The sequence below is a fragment of the Asterias rubens genome, chromosome 1, assembly GCF_902459465.1.
Source record: "Asterias rubens chromosome 1, eAstRub1.3, whole genome shotgun sequence".
Lineage (NCBI taxonomy): Eukaryota > Metazoa > Echinodermata > Asteroidea > Forcipulatida > Asteriidae > Asterias > Asterias rubens.
Genome location: NC_047062.1, coordinates 11,605,036 through 11,630,876, shown reverse-complemented (window position 1 = coordinate 11,630,876; position 25,841 = coordinate 11,605,036). Strand labels below are relative to the sequence as shown.

General features: G+C 38.8%; 1 protein-coding gene across 4 annotated transcripts in view; it reads right to left on the bottom strand.

The window, feature by feature from the left end:
* The window catches only part of LOC117307384 (EH domain-binding protein 1-like), an 85,343-nt gene that overhangs the window by 34,100 nt on the left and 25,402 nt on the right, over positions 1 to 25,841 (bottom strand). For all 4 annotated transcript variants that reach the window (XM_033792125.1, XM_033792148.1, XM_033792139.1 and 1 more), the window contains 9 exons: positions 14,379 to 14,436; positions 12,503 to 12,598; positions 11,899 to 11,955; positions 11,198 to 11,379; positions 8,559 to 8,761; positions 2,605 to 2,872; positions 1,552 to 1,807; positions 893 to 1,059; positions 233 to 281 (listed from right to left, as the gene is read on the bottom strand). In XM_033792125.1, coding sequence (XP_033648016.1) covers positions 233 to 281; positions 893 to 1,059; positions 1,552 to 1,807; positions 2,605 to 2,872; positions 8,559 to 8,761; positions 11,198 to 11,379; positions 11,899 to 11,955; positions 12,503 to 12,598; positions 14,379 to 14,436 — 1,336 coding nt within the window. The remainder of the gene's footprint in view (positions 1 to 232; positions 282 to 892; positions 1,060 to 1,551; positions 1,808 to 2,604; positions 2,873 to 8,558; positions 8,762 to 11,197; positions 11,380 to 11,898; positions 11,956 to 12,502; positions 12,599 to 14,378; positions 14,437 to 25,841) is intronic.

The following is a 25,841-nucleotide window of genomic DNA, read 5'->3' as shown; positions in this document are numbered from 1 at the left end:
TGAATGATAACTCCCCCTCATAATAATGGGTTGTACATGATTTATTACCCTTTTGGAGTACATAAAAAACCTCGTACATAAATGATAATGCCGCTTTCAGAATACATAAAATAAACCATTCATGTGCGACCTTGAAACTGAAAGAGTAAAAAAAGAAAATGGCAAAAAAAATCCAACTTAAAATTTCTAAAAGTATGAAACCACTAGAAATCTCTTCTTGCTGTTCTCATACCTTTGTATTGTTGTCTTTGATGTCATGCGGTGACAATGATGAAAAATCTCTGTACAATTGAAAAAGAAAAAAGAAAAAGGGGCAATCAAACATTTTTTACATAGATAAATTTGACATTTCAAACATTTTAGAAAATAAATTGTGAAAGAAACTGTGCTCTACCTACTGGATTAGAGTGCCAGAGCTGTTTATTGATAAAGCTGCGACATGGAGGGACCAGTTTTCTTTGGTCACGTGGTTGCTGGAAGCTATTTTGGTCCAAATGGAGCACAACCAAATGGGCAGACTAGTCTGGCACCCTGCGTTTGCCCATGTATGTCCTTGACACATAATGGCTTCTAATCGCAAGTTGATGCAACTCTTTCAATATACAGCTCTATCAAGCACTATGCTGGTACTCTGCCTATTTTACCAATATCAAAGTTCAGGGGGGAAGTGGGTGAGGTGCAAGTAAGAAACCTTTCAATCTTATACTGCCGTTTAGCCAGGGGTTATTACCGGGTTGTAATACAATCCAGGAAAGTGCCAGCAAAAGGATCACAATTTCTTTAATTTCCTAGTAATAAACCACAAATTAGGGAAACTGACTTTGTGAAAAGATTCTGGGTAAAAAAAAGAAAAATTGACTGGAGTGGGATTTGAACTTAAGAAAGTACTTACAAAAGATCCGGTCGGAATTTGTGGACGATAGCACAGAATGCAAGACCATTCCTCCATGACGTCGTTAGGTTGGTCACTCTGACTCCTCTGTACCCTTTGGTGTTCTCTTTACACCATTCCAGGAGCTCCTGACTAGGGGTGTTTTTGTTGGTTTTCTTTGGACTTAGCTGTGGAGGCAGAGGTCAAGGGACAGAGTTTAAAAAGCCAGAAGAAATTTTTGTCGGATGATCAGATATAAATTTAATGAATACATATTCAGGTAGAAAAATCATAAAATAAATCCAATTATTCAGTTATGTTGAGGAATACCTGCCAAAACTTGTACAAATTATGTCCCAAAGCAAACCCATTAGAGGAAGAAACGTCCATTAAAACTACCCACACAACACAATGTGAATTTAAATATCTGCACATCTTATAACAGCAGCCTCAACATTTGACAGCAGAAAAACTTTCACGCCTGACAACTAGAAAGAAAAAAATTCAATAAATGAGAACAATCAAAATAGTTTGACTACAACGTAACACAAATCTTTTTTTATTAGTAAAAATATTTTCATTGCTCAAAGAAAATAATGTTGACTAACTGCTGAAAATCAAAGGAGAAACTTTCACTACGACCAAAAACCAAGCTGCATGTAAAAAACAAAAGCACTCACCACGTTTGGGTTGACAGTCTTAACTGGTGCGTTTCGACTGGTTTCCTGCTCCACCTTCCCCACCTGGACAGGGGGTTCAATCTTCACTGGTACCCCTTGCTTCTTGAACTCCACAGCGGTGGCGTTGGACTTGGCGACAGAGTTTACTGGATCTTTGCTTTGAAAGAGCTGGGCAAGACTGTTTGGTTCTCTACCTGTGTACGGGGGCGAGGGGGCTTTCCGCTTGCGATAGCGGTTACGATCTGTTGGGGAGTTCCTGAACGGGAAAGGGGTGAACAGCAGAAGCAGAAACAAATCAGACCAAAGGCAGGCTCATTTGCCTTTTTTGAGATATGGTGGACACTATACGAGTGCACTGTTTGGTTTGGGTGTATAACAACAAATGTACCCAAACCTGATATTGTCGTATACTCGTATTATTGTGTCCGCCATATTTCAATAAGGCTTATTGGCAACACACACTAAACAAAACCTTTCAAAAATAGTGCAATGATCAGTGCGCAACGTTTGAGAATTTACTTTGTTGCTGAATGTAATCAAAACTCTAGAACTTGATGATACATAAAAAACATTCTTTGATATCAAACACAAACATTCATGTGTTTTTTTCTACTTGATAATTTGCACTCTGCACAACAATGAAACATTGATCTTTGTTCCTTTGTATGGCATGAGTTGATGTTACTGTAGACTTTACACGAACTATTCATATTGTTATCGAAGTGAAGTAATCTCGCTGACATCTCCTATCAATACCAGCCCTCTTTTTTGTTGAAGTCCTGTCATGATATTTGACAGTTGATATCAAACTGACGCTTTGTTGGTCACATACATGTAAGACATGGCATTGGGAAACACTTTTGCACAAGATACCGTCTGGTAATTTTTTGCATTTGTACATATATTTGTAGGGTCATATTGGTCGGTAAGCAGTTTGCAACGGCTTATTCTATTTCCTCATAAAAAAAATCCCTGAAAGATTTTAACCACAAGAATGAGGAAAGATCCAATTTCAGTAAAAGTGGGGAATTATTATTCGAATCTCAAACTCACTCATCAGTGTCGCCTTGTTCCCCCGAGGCCTCGTCAAACATCCCTTGGTTGTCATCCAGTGATAGCGGAGGAACAACATTCCTTTTCCCAGTCTCCATAGTGGCGAAACTGGGGCTGGACAGGCCAGGGCTGGACAGGCCAGGGCTGGAGAGGCCGGAGAGGTGCAGGTCTGGGTCTGGGTCAGCCTCATCGAAGGGGTTTGCCAGGTCGCTAGAGAAAGAGACGGTGTCGCTGTGACTGTTATGCATCCCGGACTTCTTGAATGGGTCTGGAAAGGAAAAGAGAGGGGTCAAAGGTCAATCTGGTTAGTTTCTCTGACATGTCAAGCTACTGGGAGACTTTTGGACAGACCTTTTTCTTAGTTCTTGCTAGTAGCTGCGCGTGCTCAGACCTACGCGCGAAATACTGAGCATGTGAGCCCACGCTCCGAGCTGCTAAAAAAGGACCATTATGTCTGCTGCCACCAGCGTCTCAAAGTCCCCCATTCAAACTACATCTTTTTTGTATGTTAATGCTGATAACATTTAATAACGATAAACTTGCGGAGAGAACAAGACCTGTTTCAGGTAGTGGTATCCCTGAGAAGCACCTTTTTTAACGCTTTTTACCTATTTCCAATTTGGCCAATTTCATAGATTTGCCTAAAGGGAACGTATACCTTAGTTTTTTTAACCGTTTGATTGTTTTAATCCTATATAAAAATACATACACAAGACAACTAATCCATGACAATTTTACTTCAAAAGGTGGTAGAATTTTTTCGATATAGCCAAAAATCCAGAGCGGTATGTCCACGCAGGAAGAATAAGTGGGATGGCATACACAAACTAAAAGTTTCTCAGATTTAAAGTTTGGGAGATTATATTTTGAGAGTCAAAGGTCTGAAACATGTAACTGAAACTAGGATACAAATTTGAAGAGGAATAAATTTACTTTTCACATTTTAAAGACACTGGACACTATTGGTAATTGTCAAAGACCTGTCTTCTCACTTGGTGTATCTCAACATATGCACAAAATAACAAACCTGTGAAAATTTGAGCTCAATTGGTGGTCTGAGGTCTCAAAATCAAATTTGTGGAAATTTTCTTCTTTCTCGAAAACTATGTTACTTCAGAGGGAGCCATTTATCACAATGTTTTGGAACTTTTATACTGTCAACAGCTCTCCATTACTCGTTACCAAGTAAGGTTTTATGCTTTTAATTATTTTGAGTAATTACCAATAGTGTCTAGTGCCTTTATTACACCCTGGAGTTATAGATTTTGAGGAGTTTCTCAGAGCAATGTCCTTTGGATCAGAGACGTAGATCAAAGAGCAGGATTTCTTTATATTTTAAGAAAATAACTGCTCTTTTTTTACCGAATGTACATGAAAAAAGTCAGAATTCAGATAAAAGTCTGAAATTTCTCATTCCTAAAAACTGATGATATAGTTATGACCATTTTTCGATCTGTCTGCATTGTGGGTGGGGCCAGAGGGGGCACAGATGCAAATTTAACCTGTCGGTTTAAGTTGAGTGAAGTAGACATATTGCTTTAGTTATGATTACAAAACTCTTTTCATGATTAGTTAACACATCATCGTTTTTACGAAGTAAACAAATGTGTAAAAAAAATTTTATAAACTTTAGAAACATGTCTGCACCTTTCTCCCTTTCTGTCAACTATACGCAATCAGAATAAATGGCTCATTTATATCCATAGTTTGTATTATATATTTTGTAATATAATGGGACAGATGAAAGTACCAGAAAAAATGTAAACCAACTACAAGGGAAAAAAAAACCTGTCACTCAACCACTGGACATTACAGAAATAGGGGGGGGGTGTGGTTAGTAGTCTAACAAGTCCTACATAAATTCAGCAAATTAACGTTGAAGCTTTTAGTTTGGACATAACGGCCGATTCCCTCTCAATCCAACTTGAGTTCCTTTCAGATGAGAGTATACACAAAACGTACCATTGATAAAGTGCGTAACAACCAAAGGTTTGACCATGTGAGAGACCAGAGGGGGGAAAGAGAGTCGGGGGGGGGGGGGGGGGAGGGTTGTTTCTAATACCACAAATCTGCAAATACCCAATTTAGCTGGGACGGTTAGGCCTTAGGGTAAGAGACCCAGTTGGGAGCTTAGTGCGCTACATCAGGGTTAACCCCAGAGTTCTAATGTTTCTTTACTTTCTTTGAGTCTACACCCACATATGGCCCAGTCAAACTTTGGAGAGTGTGCTATCTATGGAGAGGGGATTTGTCACAAGGAGATACAAAAGAAAGCCCCCAAGTCAAGAAACAAAGCCGTGGCCCATCTTTCTTTTTCCTGGGCATTGTTACTGCGGTTGTACTTCTGAGTGCAGGGATTCTATTAGCACTCGCCTGCCCAGGGTTTCTTTTGTAAGGGAAACACACAATTAAAAATCCCGCAGAAGAAGAAGAAAAAAACCAACGGACAAAAGCTTGCGTGGGGATTGTTACATAAGCCTTTTTCTCTGGACAAGGTCCCTTTTCTCTGGGTTTTTGATTCAACTGCCTTGGGAGAAGTTACTATTTTTTTTTTTTTTTAAAAGACACTTCTAAGGATTGACAACCTGGGTAATTGCATAGCGGAGTTTGGTATTAGTAAAATGACTAGGTTTTTCTTCTTCTCCATACAGGGGGATTCAGAGTTTGGGGGGGGGGGGGATCAAGATCTCTGGACCTCTCTACACCCTCGGTGAGAATTAATTAGAAACCAATAAGAAAACTCTCAATGCTCACTAATCATTATGTCCTTCCAGAGAACCAATTTGTTGGGTATATGTTTACCGAATATTATACGAATACACGATATGAGATGCGCTTCATCCACAGAAAGAAGTTTCTCAGATTAATTTGAATCCCTCTCTCTAAAACCATGTCCTTTGAATGGACGTATTTCTCAAAATGTAAATACATTATCAACAGCTGCAGTCGTGGACATATCCTTTGTGGAGTAATTACCAAAGGTATACCCTAACTTTATAAAACAATTTCTGTATCAAAGCTTTAATTTAGCTGTGACTCATTTGAATGGAGAAAATATATAAACCGTCATATTTTTATAATATTTTTTTTGTATATTAATTTTCTTTTTACCCATATTCAACGATGTGCGTAACCACTGTGTACTCAGTACTTTCCTGAGCTCTGTGAAAAATATCACAGGCATATTACTCGGGTGGGATTCGAATCCACAACCTTTGCAATTTTAGAGCAGTGTCTTGCCAACTAGACCATCCAGATTGCCCGGTAGCTAGAGGCAGTTTTATGGGGTTTTTCCCCCTGAAATAACAGTAACATATCTCATGATGATTGGTGCACCATTCCTTGTTGGATCACAACATGCGCATCAAACTGAAAATCTGGACTTCACACATTTAAGACACTGTACACTATTCGTAATTCTCCAAGACCAGTCTTCTCAACATATGCATAAAATAACAAACCTATGAAAATTTGAGCCCAATTGGTCGTCGAAGTTGCAAGATAATAATGAAAGAAAAAACACCCTTGTCACACGAGTTGTGTGCTTAAAGATGCTTGATAGCGAAACCTCACAATCTAATTATGAGGTCTCAAAATCAAATTCGTGGAAAGTTACTTCTTTCTCGAAAACTAGGTTACTTCAGAGAGAGCCTATTCTCACAATGTTTTATACTATCAACCACTCCCCATTACTCGTTACTAAGTAAGGTTTTATGCTGGTATTTATTTTAAGTAATTACCAATAGTTTCCATTGCCTTTAAAATAGAAAACCTTTGTCTGAAGTTGAAGTAGAGAAACAGTCCGAGCGTGTTCTTACGATCTTCTCTATAGATCACCGCGAACAACAAAGAAACCACTGTACCTGCCAATAAAGTATCCAATGTTTTTTATTGATTTTCCAGAGGAATGAGACAAAATGTAACGAGACAAAGCCTGTCAGATCAGCACACAGCATTGATTTGTACTCCCAGGGTTTACAGATATTTATTTATCGATTACCATGTGAGAAACCTATGCGTTAAAGTCAGCACAATTGTTACCACCGGTTACCAAAATCATAACATATTGTAAATACATGAGAGAGAATTAGAGGCATTGTGTGATTGGTCAATTTTTTTGAACTGCTGTCCAATGAGATTATACCATTCAGAAGAAAAAAAGACAGAAAAAAGACGAAGGAAAAAAAAGATCAATAGTGGATATTTTGAGGTATGATGTCAGACTGAAGGAATGTGATTTGGATAATCCCAGCTTAAGATTAGCGGTTTACACTGCTTAAGGTACATGGAGTCCTACAAATCTAGATGCACCTTTGTAAAGTGCTCAATATCAACATTGCATATCCTTGTCTAATCCTTAATCTAGCAAAATCCCTACCCATGCGCTCCCCCTTCCCCCCAGGGGAACAAATTCAGAACCCTCTTTATTAAACCTTCTCAAGTTGTTGGTTTTGGGGTGGGTTTTTCTTATGAGAGAACGTCTAACACCACAAGGCTGGGCGGCCACTTAAAGGTGAGGGCTACACTCAACCAATTTGGGCTATCGACCCAAATCAACTGCCACTGGCAACTGGGGGCACGGTGCTATCTCCTGGGGCTGAAACAGGCTTACCCCCCTTCACAGTCCATAGGGAGTCTGGCTATTACAGCAGAACGCACTACAAAGCAATATTGTTAGTGCCTTGTCAAGGGCACAAGTGTCATGACCGAGATTCGAACCCACACTCTGCTACTGAAAACACCAGACCATTGGTCCAGTAAAATAGACCAATCAGCCACGACATGATCTATTATCCAATATCAGCAACATTCAGTCTACACAATTGAGAAGTTCATCTGGAACTCTCTACCACTTAATCTTACATCTTGTTTTTGTACCACAAAATTCAAATCTCTTCTCAAAACTTATCTTATGTCACAGATTTTCAAGGACTAACTTTGTTGTGTCTGTTTTTCTTTGTTTTTGGTTTTACTGCGCCTTAAACACCCAGCAGGGAGGATATGTGCGCATTACAAGTCTTATTATTATTATTTAGTATTAAGTTCAGTAACAGGATCTCAAACATAGTGTTAGAACTAACCTATGTACACATGTATGCAATTGTTCATGTTAACTCCAAGATCTCTTGCTTCAGCTGCTGTAAAATCCTTCTCTTTTGCCGCCCCCAAACTTTGGAATAATCCCCCCCCCCCATCTCTGCGCTCTGCTGAATCACTTCATATTTTCAAGAAGCATCTGAAATCACACCTGTTCCCACAATGATTGTTTGGCTGTTTGATTTTAACTCGCATTTTGTCTCATCATTAATTTGTTTCTCTGTTTCATCACAAACCGCTGTGGTCTTGATGAAATGGCGGTATATAAAACATTTATGTATATGTATGTATGTACTCCTGAGTATTGACTGTACTATATCGCAGTCTGGCGTGCTAATAAAGTGAAAGTTCGTCTGTCATCCGGGAGTTTTGATAAAAAATTACATTATTGGTGCTATTGGTTATCCCTGTCTACCCCGGTGATAGCAATATCCAATACCCACAAACAAATTATTATATAGAGCTTTCTTCAAACCTTCCCGCGTTATAAAAACATTTACACACACACAAACAAAGGTTGTGGGTTCGGATCCAACCCGAGTTATTTGCCTGTGAATTGTTTTCACAGAACTCAATGAAAGTATACAGTGCTTACACATCAATGTAAGGGCCCGGTCCCACTGCAGCGATAACGAGAGCGATAAAGATAACGACGAAAAGAGAAGGCATTCGATTGGTTGAATTGCTCCGCACAGAATACAGCCAAACTTATTCAACCAATCAAGGGCGTGTATTGATAACGTTCTCGATCTCATTATAAGGGCCTGTGTGACCGGGCCTTTAGGGTAAAAAGAAAACTGTATTGTATCTTTCAAAAGTCAAACGGACAGAATAGAAAAATAAATTTCAAAGCTCACCATCGTCGAAGGCCTCCTCGGGGAGACAGAACGGATCTTCCTCATCGTTCTCCATGAGTTTATACTGACTGGCCAGCTCCGAGATCTTGGCCGACGTCAACTCTCGATCAAACTCTTCATCTTCATCGTCAAAGTCGTCCAAGTCAGCGATGTCTGGCTGCTGGTAGGAGAGGATGGAGGCTAAACTCTGCATATCATCGTCCCTGCAAACAAACAAAATCAAGAGAGAAGATAGTTTCTTAGGGAAGTATTACAAACAAAACTTCTTCTTAAAGACACTGGACACCTGTGGTAATTGTCAAAGACCAGTATTCTCACTTGGTCTATCTCAACATATGCACAAAATTACAAACCTGTAAAAATATGAACTCAATTGGTCGTCATAATAATGGAAGAAAAAACACCCACGTCACAAGAAGTTGTGTGCTTTCAGATGCTTGATTCCGAGACCTCAAAATATAATTCAGAGGTCTCAAAATCAAATTCCAACATCTTAGTGGAAAATTACTTCTTTCTCGAAAACTACGTGACTTCAGAGGGAGTCGTTTCTCACAATGTTTTAAACTATCAACAGCTCCCCATTGCTTGTTACCAAGTAAGTTTTTATGCTACAATTTCGTTGAGCAATAACCAAGTGTCCAGTGTCATTATGTGGTTAATGATAACTAAGACCTTTATATAACTATTACTTGAAATGCTTTGTGACCCAATTACTAAAAAAAACTGATTTAAAGATGGCTATTTATTTTTTCTTAATTACATTACTTAATAAGAACAGCGTATTATAATTGTTGCTTATTTAGACTTAAAAATCGTGCTTGTAACGTTATATTTGTATATATTCTTTTTGTAGAGGCCATACCTTGTACAAGCTTTGCCTTCTTATGAAACCTAACACATGAACTTCTTTTGGTTGGATTGCTAAGCGTCTGTGTATGTGAATCAAATGTAATCAAATAGCCCAATTTCATAGGGCTGCTTGGGCACAAAGAATAGCTAAGCACAATATAAATATGCTTACCAGAAAAAGGTTAAAATGGGAATTAATACAACATACATGTAATGTGACAATATTGTATGTTTTCTTTGAAAAGATAAAAACAAAACAAACAAAAAAATGGAAGCTAATCAGGGGGTTCCTTTCGAGTATGAGTATATATATTTCTTTTTCTAAACTTTTTTTTTTTTTTTCTCCAAATATTTTCATTTACTTTTCCACAGTTATTTATATAGGATCTTTCCACTAACAAAACCCAAAACCATTTGATAACTGTAGTCCTCAGCCCAACTATGGTCCAACAGAATCAAGCAATACATATTTGGTTTGCGGTAAAACCAAGTGTGCATGTATCTACTTGCCAGGTAGAGTTTGTTCTTCAGAGAACTGTCTTGCTATATATTCTACTACCGCGGAGTAGATTTATCGGATTGTTCGGAAGACTTCTCAGTTTTGAAAAGAACTGTCCTGCTTTTCAACTACTACCTAGTCGGAAGGTACAGAACCAAGCAAACTGTACAATTGAAATTTGATGGGCCTGGGGTGTTAAAAAGGCCTAATGCAATTTGTTTGAGTGCCCCTCCCCTGGGCCCAATTTCACAGAGCTCCTTTTAGCGAAAAAATATTGCTCAAACCTTTTCTACTAAGCCCGAAAATAAGCAGGACTGCAGGTGTAATATGGTATTTTGGCTGGTAACCTTACTCATGATTCAGTCGTGCTTAGCTGCTCTTTGTGCTTAAGCAGCTCTTATGAAATTGGTCCCAAATCACAATGAATTCAGACTTATGTTCAAACTGCCATTGGTACACAAATGCTTTGACCAAGGAGGGACCGAGGTGGAGGGGGGGGGGGTTGCAATAAGCTCTCTTGCCTTCTTGAAATGAATGTATCACTTCTAGATAATTACAATTAGCAGTCTCCCCCACCCCTCTGAATATCCTATTGTGGGGAGGACATTATCTCCATGTAGCTACCGAGAGATAGCTCCCCCAGTTAAAAGAAGAAACACCCATGTTTGGACCGTGATAGAAACCCTCCCCCTTTACACCATCTTAAAGCTGATAAGCACCGGCAAGGTTGTCTTCAGAACTATGGTTTGACCAAGAACAATAAACTCTGAGGGTTGTCTGGGCATCGGCTACGATTCAACTCCCATGTCGCAGATGCACATTTGGCGGTTTCAACGACACAATGTGGTTCTTTTCTTTCGGGGGGGATAGGTGCGAATTGAAGGATGCTCAAGGGGGACGGACAATGGATGTCAGATGCCGGACCACTTGATTGGAGGATTAAGACCACAATTAAACTTAGATTAATAGGAACAGCCGGCTAATCTTCCTTTCAGGCTCTTTCTCTCTCTCTCTGATAATTCAAAGAGTTGCAAACTAAGAAAAATTTGCTAAATAATCAGTCACGTTTCTTTTCTTTGTGATTTTCTTGTTGGGCCTGTTTAATTTCAAACACAAATCAGTCGAGATATTTCTCTCTTAAAACATATTTGGTTTTAGAAAAAATAAATAAAAAATTGTTTCATGAAAGTTAAAGCGCCTTGAGCGTCACTGAGTGACAGATATGAGCGCAATATTGGGAGCCACTATTATTTGAAAAAAAAATCTGATGATAAAGATGGGTTCTACTTACAATGCTGATCCCTCCCGTAGCAACATACATGATACAGTTAGGGTCATTGTGGCCGACAAACATTTCTTGCTAATTGGCCGAAGAGTGAATTTCCTCTGTTCTTGGACTGGTACTAGACTAGCAAAGTCCTTCATGTTGATAGTGTACTGGCAGAGGGCTCTATGCTTTCCTTTCTTGGCCTCCTATGTATTGGGAAGAGAGCAGAAACATTTAGTAGGCATTGGGTTTGAGTGATATGTGTGAGGTATTAAATACCAAAACTGGTTAATAATTTTTTTTTACATGTTATAAGTAATTTCCGTTTCAACGAGGCAAACAATACTTTGTGACATTGTTCTTCTCAAAAACTACAGCACCTCAGCAAATAATAAGTCATCCTTATCTTTGAACCGTATAAGTTTAATGTAAATCTGTGGGCTTAGTGTTTTGTGCTACAAAAAGTACCCAAACCCTTTAAAGGCAGTGGACACTTTTGGTAATTACTCAAAAACCTTACTTGGTAACAAGTAATGGGGAGAGGTTGATAGTATACAATATTTTTTGAATAGGGCTCCCTCTGAAGTGGAGTAGTTTCCGAGAAGCAGGAAGTATGAACCAGGCTTTATACTGACAAATCCAATCTACATCACTACCTTTAACAGGAATTGTCTTCTCTTCAGCAGATTTGAGATAAACAAAAATTAACAAGTTAAGATACTTACATCCTCAATTATAAATGTCCATTCTTTGTCTTCAAATGTAGAATCAGGTCTGTTTTCCTGTGACAAAAAGACACAACAAATATTAAATATCAAGTTCAATTGTAGTAAAGGGTATAATAGAAATAAAAAACAGAACTTATATAGCGCCTAATATCTAAAACATAAACCCCAGCTCTATCTTCTTATCATGCTCCTACAATCTCAAGTCGTATTCCCTGAAAACAAAAAGGTTATTGGTGAGTGGGATGTAATGACTTTCCAGTATATTCATTCCGGAAAACATACTATTTTTTTCTGTTGGGGGGGGGGGGGCAATCTCACTTCCAAAATATCATCTACTTCGCTGAATAAATGAAAAATGCTACACCCAGCTGTTAAATAATGCCTTTAGGAATAAGACAATGCTTGTTAAAGGGAAAATACACCTTTGATGTTTGGAACTGCTCGATTGGTTTAATCCTACATATCAATGTACAATAAAACTAACATGTGAAAAATTCATTTCAAAAGGTGGTCTCCATTAAAGATTGTTTCCATAACCACATTATTTTCATGTTACACCATATTTCATATGAATAGGAGTAATGTATTTGTTACTACTCACCCTAAATAGAGTACATGTCATTTCTACATTTTCTGGTACAGTCCAGACTATAGTACCTCTGTAGGGATCTTTTATACCTGGCACCCATTGATGTAACTGAAACAATAGAGAACGCGAGAGAACAAACGATCAATTCTAGGTTAAAGACACTGGACACTATTGGTAATTGTCAAAGACCAGTCTTCTCACTTGGTGTATCTCAACATATGCATTAAACAACAAACCTGTGAAAATTTGAGCTCAATTGGTTGTCTAAGTTGCGAGATAATACTGATAGAAAAACCACCCTTGTCACACGAAGTTGTGTGCGTTTAGATAGTTGATTTCAAGACTCTAAATGTGAGGTCTCAAAATCAAATTCGTGGAAAATTACTTCTTTCTCGAAAACTACATGTATGTCACTTCAGAGGGAGCCGTTTCTCACAATGTTTTATACCATCAACCTCTCCCCATTACTCGTAAAATAAAGGTTTTATGGTAATAATTATTTTGAGTAATTACCAACAGTGTCTACTGCCTTTAAAGGAACACGTTGCCTTGGATCAGTCGGGTTGGTCTTTGCAAAGCGTTTGTAACCGTTTGTTATAAAATGTATACGGGTAGAAAGATGTGTTTAAGTATCACTCGAAATTGTGTGGTTTTCCTTTTACCTCAGTCACTAACAGGGTCGGCCATTTATGGGAGTCAAAATTTTGACTCCCATAAATGGTCCAGTAGTGTCCAGTGCCTTTTAAACACCACTTAAAAACAATGCTACTAATGCAAGCATGGATAGATACAGACTCTTGGTGGCAGTAAAGCTGTTAAAGGACTGGTGCTCATACAAGTGGCTTGTATAGAGTTTTGCTTCAGCTGAAGTAGGTTACCATTCAAGTAAAATGTGGGCTGCATTCTGCTTGCATTTTTTTTTACGTGAATGTCGTGCTTAGTCGAACCAACCATGTGAGTGCAGAACTCACATGACCAAGGTCAAAATGGCTGCACACAATCAAGCCTTGTTTGGTAATTTTCATTGCTCCTACTTATCATTCCTGTACAAAAAAAGAAACTTCACCATAATTATTTTGTGATACCACCACCAAAAAGAAAAATTACATTTATTTAGTTTTTTGTGACGCCAACACGATATCGTCTATTTATCGTCTATGTGAACCCAAGAACACCTTAAGAAATATGTTCACCATCGCTTGCTAAAACATACCAAACTTAACAAGTAGCCTCCAGCCAAGGTAGTGTGGCTATGATATTTTTTACGGGACTCGGAGAAGTGCTAGGTGTACAGTGCTTACACACATCCGTGTATGGGTAAAAACCAAAATTAATATTCTTTATCGCAGATGCAAAATTTAACATCTATCATACCAAACTTTGGCAACACTTACTTTGTTCCACAAGAACTTGTTTGGCAAACATACCCAATAGTGTTAACATTTTGACTGGTGCGCTGGTTCACAAATTAATCTGTTAACTGATTAATTTCTTTCTAAATGGCTTTTTGAAACTGGTATCCTTTACTCAGAGTCTACTTCTGTATCAAGCTTTTTATAATTAATTTTGGTCACCATATACACTGATATGTGTTAGCACTGTATACTCTCCTGAGCTCAGTGAAAAAATCAAAGGCATATTACTCGGATGGTATTGGAACCCACGACCTTTGCAATTCCAGTCTTACCAACTGGACCACCAAGATTGCCCGGTAGTGAGAGGCAATTCGAAGCCCATATTTTTCACAGAGCTCGGGAAAGTACGGAGTATACAGTGGTAAAACCAAAATTAACATTCTTTTAGATGATATACTTTTTCAGGCAAGAATTTACCCTGAAAAATAAAGCCACTCTAGATAGGAAATAGGAAAACTGTTTTTATTTTTTACCTCAGTTGACTTTTTCCTTCCACGTCTTGTCCAGTGTATACATAGTTTATCGGGTTGCCTGTAAATAAACCAAACCAAAAATATATTTAAAACAGTGATTATTATTGAACAATGATGTGTATCTTTTTTTGTAGATTTAAAGGCGGGGAAAAACAACAGGAATGAGCTGATGAAAAAAACGGATTACTGACCAAAGTGACCTGTGGAATAGAAAAAAGTTGGTAGTGGTGTCAGGTTTCGACACTAGCAGAAGAAGCTAAATATAAAGACATAATCTCACTTGGTGTAGCTACTCATAGACCAACTCGACCGTTCCAAGGAAACGTGTTCCTTTAACTCTTTGTAAAATCCACCCCTGAAGTCTTTAAATATTTGAGTGAGATCTTCAGACAGAGAGGGAGCCTATTCTCACAATGCTTTTTTATACTATCAACAGCTCTCCATGGCTCATTACCAAGTAAGTTTTTATGCTAACAATTATTTTCAAGAAATTATCAATAGTGTCCATTGCCTTTGCGTATTGAACTTGTATGTATTTTTAGAGTCTTAATATTTTTGCACACTGGGGGGGGGGCTGAAGAATTTCAAGTTGTTTTAGAGCAATGTAACCAATAAATAAATGAATGAATGAATGTATTTAGTTTATAAAAATTACACTGGAATAAAACTTATTTATCAGGACTTAATTATCTGCGTAGTTTTTAAAATATATTCAGGATTTATTTGATTGATTTATTTATTTAGTTAGTTAGTTACATAATCTTTATTTCGGGTAAACTCCAATCAACGCCCAGCAGTGCTCTACAGGAGGCCGTCAGTAAAAAAAAATTGTACGAGTGAAAAACACAATTACAATTTATGCAATTTTCTTGGTCTCCTGCTTAAATAGTTCATAGTATAAAAGACACATGAAATAGCAGTCAAAAGGAAGCAGGATATGTTGAACAAAATGAGTTGAATGTAAACTACTCATTTGAGCTTGAATAGTGCTCCTTGACATGTTCTTTGAAACTTGTAATAGTTGGCAAGCTTTTATTGGCAATTGGAAGATCATTCCATGTTCTGGATACCTAACTTTTACAGAAGGGGGTCTTTCTACAATATAGGCTGTGTATCCCCATTCCCCATCACAGAAGGATATCAATTACTTAGAAGGCAAATGCAAAATTGAATAACACCCAATTCAGAAGAATAACAATGCTTGAAAAAATACTGTCAGGCAAATTCAGAGGCAATTTTCCCTTCTTTCTTTTCAAACATCAAATCTGGCCGTGACAAACACCCACCTAACAACCAAAATACAAAAATTGCCATTTTGTCACCCCTACATCGCCTGGGTCTCTATTCTTCCAGTGTGACATGCCTTGACTCCAATTACACATGGAGCATACAAATTTTCCTACTTGTCTGGTTCTTTTCACCAGCCGTCAATGCCTCATAAACCCAATCACCAAGGGTTGGGGGGGGGGGGGAGGGGAGGGTAGGTGAGACACAATGTAAAGAGAGTTGGCAATGGCTTCGATACTTTGATCATTGTGTCCCTCAGGTCTTTCTTGGTTCTATATAGCCCTGAGGTAGCATAGAGATCCATCCATCACATTACCCACCTACTCTTGATCCACTCTCTACCTTTCAAAGGACTTCAAGTCCTGACATTACAAGGAGATCTTGAGCCTATGTTAACGATCCTGAACCCCCATTTCAAAGACCCATCCAGAGATTGGCCACCACTCATGCATCTCCTTTTCATTCTTATTCTCAAGTGCCCAATGTTATACCTCCTCTGACTATTCTGCGATACAGAGTCTTAACACTGTTCCAACTCCGCGACTTTTCAAGTGTTTTTTTCTTGATCTTCGTTAGTTCTGCAGAGACAGCAGTAGTTGGCTATTGGGAGTTGGTAGAGCATGCAAATGATGCCTCTGGCGTAACCAACAAGGTAAAGGCTACCCCTGACAATAGTTCAGAGAGAGCCGCCATTGTACCAGTTCCATTTGTGGGTTTCCCTCTCAGCGAAGGGAAAGGGAGGGGGGGGGGGGAGAGAAAAGGGTTGTGAAAAACTTTTCAGGGAAAAGAAACTGCTCTCCATGCTCAACCTTGTGTCAGCCAGGCAAGAGTAAACACAGGTGTTCACAGTCGGCCATCCATATGTAAATACAGGTAGAGTGGGGGGAAAGCAAACCCAGGGAACAAGAGTGTAACAAGCATCGCTACACCTTTCTTCCTCACTTGTGTTAATTTTGACACCCCATGAATAGAAATCTCGTCCCCTGTTGGCGTTAAAAACATAAGCGACTGAATAGCATCAATACTGCAAGCTTTGAGGTATTTTTTCATGATACTATGCCTTTTCTGTGGGCAAGAATTCTCCTTTTTTTTCATAGCGTTCACATTTTTATTTTGTTGACACCACCTGAGTAAAGTATAATGACGACTGAGAATTTCTGAACCAATCATAAACAGCCCAAGTTATTCAACTTTGATGAACGGTGCCCTAGACTAGATTTGTTCGAGTTACCCCCAACTTGGTAAAAGGGCCGGCTGCATGACCCTGTCCCAGAACTTTTACAATAGCAGCCGATCTCCTACTGAATTGGTGCAATATGATACATGTATCGAGCAGGGCCGATGTTTTCAAAGAACCATCAAATATTTGCTAGGTCTTATGAGTCTCCTTCTAACCGACCGCAAGTTGGTTTATTATACGGAACCAGGGTTGTAAAGTACAGGCCCCGTGTCATACCGTATGCGTACTTAATGGCTGGCCCCGGAGTCTACTTAAATAACATGCACAGGTCCCAATCGCGTGTAGTACTGACACTTTCTCAAACCTAGCTTTCACTTAGATAATGATAATAGAATCTTTCACAACTTTTTAAAAATATTCTTTCCTTCTTTTTTAATAATAGTAAATAACTATTAAAATATTAATTGTAAAATTTGTTTTGTTAATTTTCTTGTTTATTTTGGGGTAGTAAAACAACAGCAGGACATTCCAAATACATAGAGAAAGTCCCTTTTTCTCCATACTGACTGAGTAACTGACTGCTGGACTTCATTCAACTGTTTTAAAACCACAAAATCTTTCGGTTGGATAGAAAGCCACAAGACAGTTAGAATAATCCTATCAGGATTTCATGTTCCTCTTCTCTTTACTGGACTCTCTCCACAGAATATGGGGTTTGGAAGATTTGGCGGGATTTGGCCCAGCCAAGGTTCACAATGAACAAAAGTGGAATTAAAGTGGGTTATCTTCTGGCAGTGGGCCAGCAAGGGCTTTTGCAATTTGCATTTTTCTTTCTCCTCTCGTTTAAAGTTCGGAAGATTATTTTGAAAGGCAATCCTGCTCCTTCCTCTTGATTCTTGGACCCAAAATCTGCCCCCCCCTAAAAAAAAGAAATTATTCTGGGTGAAGTAAAATATGACATTCACAGGGTTTTAAAATAAGAAGGGGATAAATATAAAATAACAACTACAAGACCGCTTGCCTTGTCTCGTCACAAGTTAATGGCCAATGCTAAAATCACTGGCCTCGGGATGGTGTATATCTCGAGCCCTGATCTGTTTTGGATGATCAGGGATTGTTTAAACTAGCTCCCTCCACCGACTTCTTAAAAAATATTTGTACTCTCTGTCAGCTGAAACAGATTATTGTGAAGAGCGACTGTATGTTTTAATAAGCCCCATACACATGCAAAAGGACAGGATCGGGTCAGATTTTGTGACTCTTACATTAAAGGCACTGGACACTATAAAGAATTATGTACATAATTGTTAGCATAAAAACTTATTTGGTAATTCTGCGCTTACCATCACTATTGATTCCCCGCTTACGTGCAAGCGCCAAATTTCTGCGCTAGCCTTGTAAGCATAGAATGCCTAGTGAAGTGGAGTAATCATGCGCAGAAGTCAAAAATCGCTGCTAACTCGTGAAATATGCTTGCCAAAAGCACAGAATTCCCTGCTTCCATTAGCGCTGATTCTGTGCTTACCGTAAGCAGAGCCATGAAATTGGGCCTTGATCAGAAACACCAGAGCTTGAGTCCTGTGCTCTTAACTGCTCGACCAGGACACAACACATGGCTCAAATTGCCTCTCATTAGCTTAAAAATTCATTGAAGTTTACAAACACACCATAAAAAGCAACTTAGCTCTTAATCCTAGAGTTTGCAATCACACTCAGGTCCTTCATTTTCCCGGCTGGTAATTGCCAGGCCTTGTACAACAAGACTCTAATTTGTACACCAAGCAATTTTGGCATGAAAAGGGTGTTGCCATGTCAAAGCGATGTGAGAGCAGATAGTGAGAGAGTGGTACTGCCTGATCTTCTCATTAAGATGGGATAAACCCATGAAAGGGCTACCTTTACTTCACCAAAGATAAAAGGGCTGTTTGGCTGGCTTGGCTGCTATTTAAAGGAATTAAGGGGTAGTTAGGATGGTCATGTTTTTAATCAAGGTTCCACAAAGAATACAAGAAAAAGGGATGGAATGCCTTTGGAGTTGAAAGGGCCCATGAGAAGGCAAGGTTGAGGGATATTGAAGGAGGGGGGGGGGGGGGAGAAACAGTGTTGTGTCCCCTCTGAAGGCAGGGAATTAGGAATTGATTTACCAATGTCATGCATCAATGGTGGCGTTATTAGAAGCTGAATTAACGGGGTACAATTGGATTAAATTGTATCGCTGGTTTGAAGGGGAAAAACACAACATCTAAAGGTTCCTGCAGGAGGCTTAATTGGATCAATAGTTAACCATTCCGGATTAATCCCTGCAAACTGGCTCGGTTTTGAATAATCACCATTTAGAAAAACAGTTTATCAATTATGTTACATGCACCTAGATGAGGACATTTTATTCTTCCTTAGGTATGTCATCCAGATTTTTGAATTTAAAACATGTCTTGAGATACTACTGAAATGTTATGATAAATCATGTAACGGAACATTCTATTTAATACTATACAAATATTGATATTAATAATCATAAGATGAAGAAAATGTGTCATCTCATTGACATAGATGTGTCAGTGTGATTTAAGGGTAGCTTGAAGGAAATTGGAAAAGACCCAAAAGTACCAAGACATGGCTAGGGAACTTCGTAAGATTTGGCAGGTGAAAGTGAAAGTAGTACCTGTGGTGGTTGGGGAGCTTGAAACCATTCCTAAAGCAATGGGCACACACATAGATGAAACAGGGACAAATGTGAGGTTACAGAAGGCGGTGTTTTGGGGAACATCAAAGATCCTGAGTAGTTGAAATCTAAGGCTACCATGCATTCAGCATCCACTGCAGGGGCAAACACCTTTTTTGCGATAAGTGTAACTGGGATATTTACGTGCATTACACAAAACACAGGACCAATTACTTTACGTCTCATCCAAAGGATGAAGCAATAATGGGTAACTGTCTTGCCTAAAAACACAAGTGTCAAGACCTGGACTCGAACCCACACTCTCCTGATCAGAAACACAAGAGCTTGAGTCCAGTGCACTTGACCGCTCAGCCATGACACAAAAATTGTAAGCAAAGACCACCCTCCCCCCTAGAATTATTGTTATAATGTTTGTAAGGTATCATAACCCAATTGCTTTCCATGAAAGTAATGCAACTAAACATGGTTCCTGTCACATCAAACATTTTCAACACAAATTCTTTGCAAAATGACTTCAATGGAACGGAACCCCATAATAGGGCCATATTAGTAAACAAATGAAAATATAAAAACCGGAACATACTTGTTCAGCTGCTAAGCATCATTAACTGTTCTGGAACTAACTGGGGTTGGCAGCTAATTTCCTCAAATCTCCCAGTTTTTTTCTTTCTGTTTTATTTTTTATAGGGATTTGACATTTCACTTTTTCCTGTCTGTGACAAAACACCAAAATCTTACACTGGACGTGGAAAAAAAAAAAAAAAAAAAAAAATTGTGTTTTGTTTTCATGGAGGAGACTTGATATATACTTGAGGGTTTATTACAGGTCTTGTAGAGAAGTTTCTCTGACTAAGTGTCAGGGTACATTAGCATCACCGTCAGTGGTGTTATCACAACAGTGTAATATTCTGCATTTTGGGAGTAACCAGACTTGTCATGTTATTATTTCAACTGTTTCTTTAACCTCACTCTATTGAAATTATTACGAGGAGGGTCGACAATGGTTAGGGCAAACCTACGGTGCCTCCAGTCACACTCGATTCAGCTCCCTTCTTGTTAGTCGGGATACGAGACGGGGGTAGCAGAAAAAGAAGAAAAAAATTTGGCCGAACGTGATGCCAGCTTTATAACCATGTTCTATGTGTTATGCGTTGCCTGAAAGCCCAAGCTAACATGTGCTTGACAAGAACTCAAAATAGAAAACACTGGTGTAAAAACAGCCCCGGGGTCAAAAGCTCTCACCCCTCTGTTTTGAAAAGGCACACAGGGGCAGCGGCCGTCCCAACGTGAGTTAGATTGTGGTTGGGTGAAAGTTGGGAGGCCATTTTGGACGGGAGCTACCGTCTGACATAGGTTGCTTACCCACAAAGCTAAGGATCGTTGTCTTTTGTTATGGTCAGCCTTGTCCCAACTGTGTGGTAACACTACACTTGGATACACCGGGGTAGGTTTTTTGAAACTGTGGCTGCCTACTGCAATTCTTGACCTGGCTTTTGAAGCAAATCCTTTGACGGGATCAGAGTGGCGATTGTTCGGACTACATCTGCGGAACTTTGGTTCTCCTCTTTGATGAGGGACAATGCCAGGGTGTTGCCTTGATATTGTGTCGTTTGTGTTAAAATGAATTGGAATTAATTGGCTTTCATGTATGACAAAGTACTCCGTGGTGCGGCCCTCCATACAGCGTACTGGCCAACCCTGCTGTGAACCTTTGTCAACAAAGTCAAAATTCAAATCAACAACTCCATTTCTGGAGTTTATTGTTCATTGTATGTCTCCATGGAATTAAAACCAAGAACACAAACAGTCTGTAACATTTTATTCACGGCAACTTTTACTGATTTCTCCTTCAATCTTGATACAAAAAGTTGTTTCACTTGATCAAAGCACCAAATAAAATAAAACATATCTTACACTAGTTTTAACAATCTATGTCACCCAACCCTCTCCATGACTGAAATTTCCAGTCAGGAATGATTCTTAAAATAGTTATATTTAAGCAGCAAATAAGGCTTAACAATTTTCTGCTTCGCAAAAATAAGCAGGACACCAGTGACAGATGGTACATGTGGAATTGTGTTTTGGGCTGGTAACCTTTATTTGGTGAGCATCATTTTATTATGCTTAGCTAATTAGGGTGCTTTTAAGAGTAGTTTAAAATTAAGCCCAGGGCTCAATTTCATGGAGCTGCTTAAGCACAAGAGGAGCTAAACAGAGTAAAAAATATGCTTAACAGACTAAGGTTACAAGCCTAAATAACAATCCACATGTAACATCTGTCACTGATACACTGCGTACTTTTGGTAAGCGATATTTGCTGCTTAAGCTGCAAGTACACACAACTGTACAGGGGCTGACCCACATGTACGCATGGTGTAGGCTTTAATATATCGGGCATGATATTTTGTTCATGGAAAATGGTAGGAACACTTTATCGAGTACAAGGGCTGAACTACATGTACACATGGTGTTGGCTAAAATAGACATTTTTAGGCTATTTTTATTATTTTTCCAATGGCCAAATGGAAATCAGATTTAAGTATTAAATGTTTTAAACAATTCTTTTTAACCACACACCGATGTGTGTTAGCACTGTGTACTCAGTACTCTCCCGAGTCCTGTGCAAAAATGTTCACAGGCATATTACTCACAGACTTAAATTTCATAGGAAAAATATCATGAATGCCACATTAAACAGTTTTACTGGGTTTTTTTCCGAGGGAAACAAAATCCACAAACCAAAGTGGCAAAAATATCATGTCTGCACTTTTAAATAACATTTAAAACTTTAATCTGCAAGAAGTCTTTTTGCATGACAAGAATTATTCATGAAGCCCTCTCCCCTCTCTCACCACCACAATAATGACGTCCCATCGTCGATTCCAAAATAGCAACTGCCCAAACAACCCTGCCCCACTACGGAACTCTAGGGCATTCACAAGCTTCACAATAGCCCCATTAAATAGCATCCAGAGTCACAACAATTCACTCTGAATGCGAGATAAAAAGACTTTATTCCCTCTTCTTCTTCTAAAGTTTTCCTGGTTCTGTTTGAGTTTAGTTCCCAGGATGACGCCATTGTGCTCGTATGCTACAATTCATCTGGGGGTGGTGAACGCAGTTTACTCAGAACAAATACGCCATTTGTTAGTTTAGATTACTGGTCTTGTTTTCTAAACATGCTACATTTCATCTGTGGTTCACTCTCCTTTTAACGAGAAAGGGGCCTTTTCTGTTGTACGCAGGTAAACACAAAAGGGGGGATACTAGGGGTAGAGGAAGGGGAATTAAGAAAAGAAGGTGAAACAAACTTGTGACACTGAAAAGGGGAACACATTAAAAGGATTTGCTGAGCTGCACTGAGTGGAATTAATATGTAAGGCTTTAGAAATGATCACAAGATGTTGGCAACATGAATGGGGATTTTTCCTTGACTTTCCCTTCCTGGGGACCATTACTTGAATACTCAAATTGAGCATGTGGCACTGATGCAATTTGTGTTTGTTTGTTTATTTGTTTGTTTATTTATTTTTCTCAAAGCGAGGCAATCAACTTGAAAAATCTCAGATTCAAATTGTGGGGTGAAACATTACCTCTTTCTTTAAAACTAAGCTACTTCAAACGGGGCTTGTTTTTCACAATGTTTTATACTATCAACGGAGCTCTCCATTGCTCGTTACCAAGTAGTTTTTATGGTCATTAACTTGTGGAGTAATTACCAACCCCTGCCTTTTATATAAATCTATGTTGTCTAAAAGAGCAACAAAGAGTTTTAATTTGTCATCGTCTAGGGTCAGAATTGACTTATTTTTTGTATTTTTTTATGGTGCAGTGTGAGTGTGCTGCATGATGGGAATGAGCATTTTCCGGATAGACCAATGAGTGTACTTGATACCTTTGCCCATCCCAACGCCTTTGGTTAAAGCAAGGCGCTGGGAACGAGCGTAGCTCAAAAAGGTGACTATAGTTATACAGAAACACCATAATTCATCTCCATGTACCAACACATGAGGGCGCTAGTCAGAGTTCACAGTCCCCCTCAACCTGGCATGCGGCTATCAATGAATGACCTCAAGTAGATGGAGTGCATAATAACAAAACATTGTATAGGATTTGAGGCATTGCATGGTGAGGTATCAATGTATATTTGGTTTGCGGTAACACCATGTGTGTATCTACTTGACAGGTAGAGTTGTTCTTAGGGAACTGTCTTGCTTTATTCTACTGTTTATTTTCCTGACGATGACTATAGCAAGCTAGTCGAAACGTTGAGACCAATTTCAGAACTGACTCCGCGGCAGTACAGTTAATTACGATCCTATAAGCTAAAGTAGTAGTCCAGTCTAATTTATATACCATCCACCCTGGTAATAGTTAAAAGCAGGACAGTTCTTTTCAGAACTGAGAAGTCTCCCAAACCTCCGATTATCTACTCCACGGCAGTAGAATAAAGCAAGGCAGTTCCCTAAGAACAACTCTACCTGGCAAGTAGATACACACATGGTGTTACCGCAAACCAAATATACAACAAAACATTGACCAAAGAGTGTCCAACTTCCAACAATTGAGGGCAGTATAACACTTTAATGGCTCAATGTCAGAATGAGGTGTTTGTATTTTGTTACAGAAGCTACAATGTACATGCAATGAGTCTTCTGGGAAATGGTTACATTCAAACACTCAACATGTGAAATATATAACATGCAAAATATGAGCTTTTATAGTGTTAATTATTTCTAATAAAATTGTGGCATCAGGAGATTAAATTAATTGTATATTAAGTTTACTTTTTTGAAAAATAATTAAAAAATAGTATTATGAGCAATTTTAGTATATATAAATAATGTGCAGTAAAGGAGTTGGTGTGTCTCATACAATGACATTACACACACGGCTCTGCCCTTGGTCTGTCCTTTTGAAACTAAGTTGTATCCCTAAATATGGTGAACGTCTCACCTACAATATGCACTGGCTAGTGAGACACAGAAAATCAAAATCCCAAAATGGTGACAATGATAATAATAACTGTGTTCATGGTGCTTTATCAAACCCCTCAGAGTGTATCCTGGCACTCAGTATTTTATAAGATAAACAGAGCTATGTTTTGAAATACATGAGACCCATTTAATTATGCACATTAATAATGGTGTACATTGTACTTGTAAGGTGCTGTGACCATAGAGTTATATAAGAACTAGAGGGCGCATTGGAGATGCTGCTACCACAAACGCGGCGGGAGCGCAAGGAGACACGCGCGCCATTCTGCACGCGCGTTGAATATGAAGCTGACGTTGGAGTTTGTGTTTTATGAACGCTACGCGATGCTGTTTTGTCAACTTACAAAATGGCCGCATGCGCGCATGCCGGGCCACGTATATAGGCCAGTGCGCCCCTCTAGTTCTTATATATAACTCTATTGCTGTGACCCATTCAGATTTATTTTGGGAGATAAATCAACTTCTTGCGAATTGGGATCAACTTCTTGGGAATTGGGATCAACTTCTTGGGAATTGGGATCAACTTCTTGGATCATGCAAGGCTGTTATTAGACTGGTCAACTGTCATTTTCAGCAAGGACAGGCCCAGTTATCACTATTGATGGTTTACAATTGAACTAGTAGCCAATGGCTAATATAAGTTAATATGTATGTACACAATGTATACAGAACAATATTTGAAAACAATAAACATTATATTATACGCAATGAACTATGGATTGCAACACGCGTCATCGGCCGCCATCTTTGGTGAAATGTGCACGCACGAAGAGCCATCACTGGCTGAGAGGCGTGCGTAGCGCGTACACACTTGCACACACAGTGATTTCACTGGATAAACATACAGTGATGGTAAGGTAAGGTAAGAATAATTTTATTTGTAACCACATTCGGTTGGATTCAATATAAAACAAATACATTAAAAGTTACAAATTACAACATAAAAACTTGATGTAAGCTTTCCATACATGTATCCGTGTTATGATTGGGTTCGAGGTGATGTAGTTTATCAGTTTGCTCAATTGCACTTTTGATCGGCTACTGCATGTTCTTACTTTATGTATGTACTGTTATTTTATTCACTATCATGTACATGTTATGTATCATGCATTTTGACAACGAATCTCTGAGTTAAAGGCAGTGGATACTATTGGTTATTACTCATAATAATTATTAGCATAAAACCTTACTTGGTAACGAGTAATGGGGGAGGTTGATGGTATAAAACATTGTGAGAAACGGCTTCCTCTGAAGTGACATAGTTTTCGAGAAAGAAGTAATTTTCCACAAATTTGATTTCGAGACCTCAGATTTAG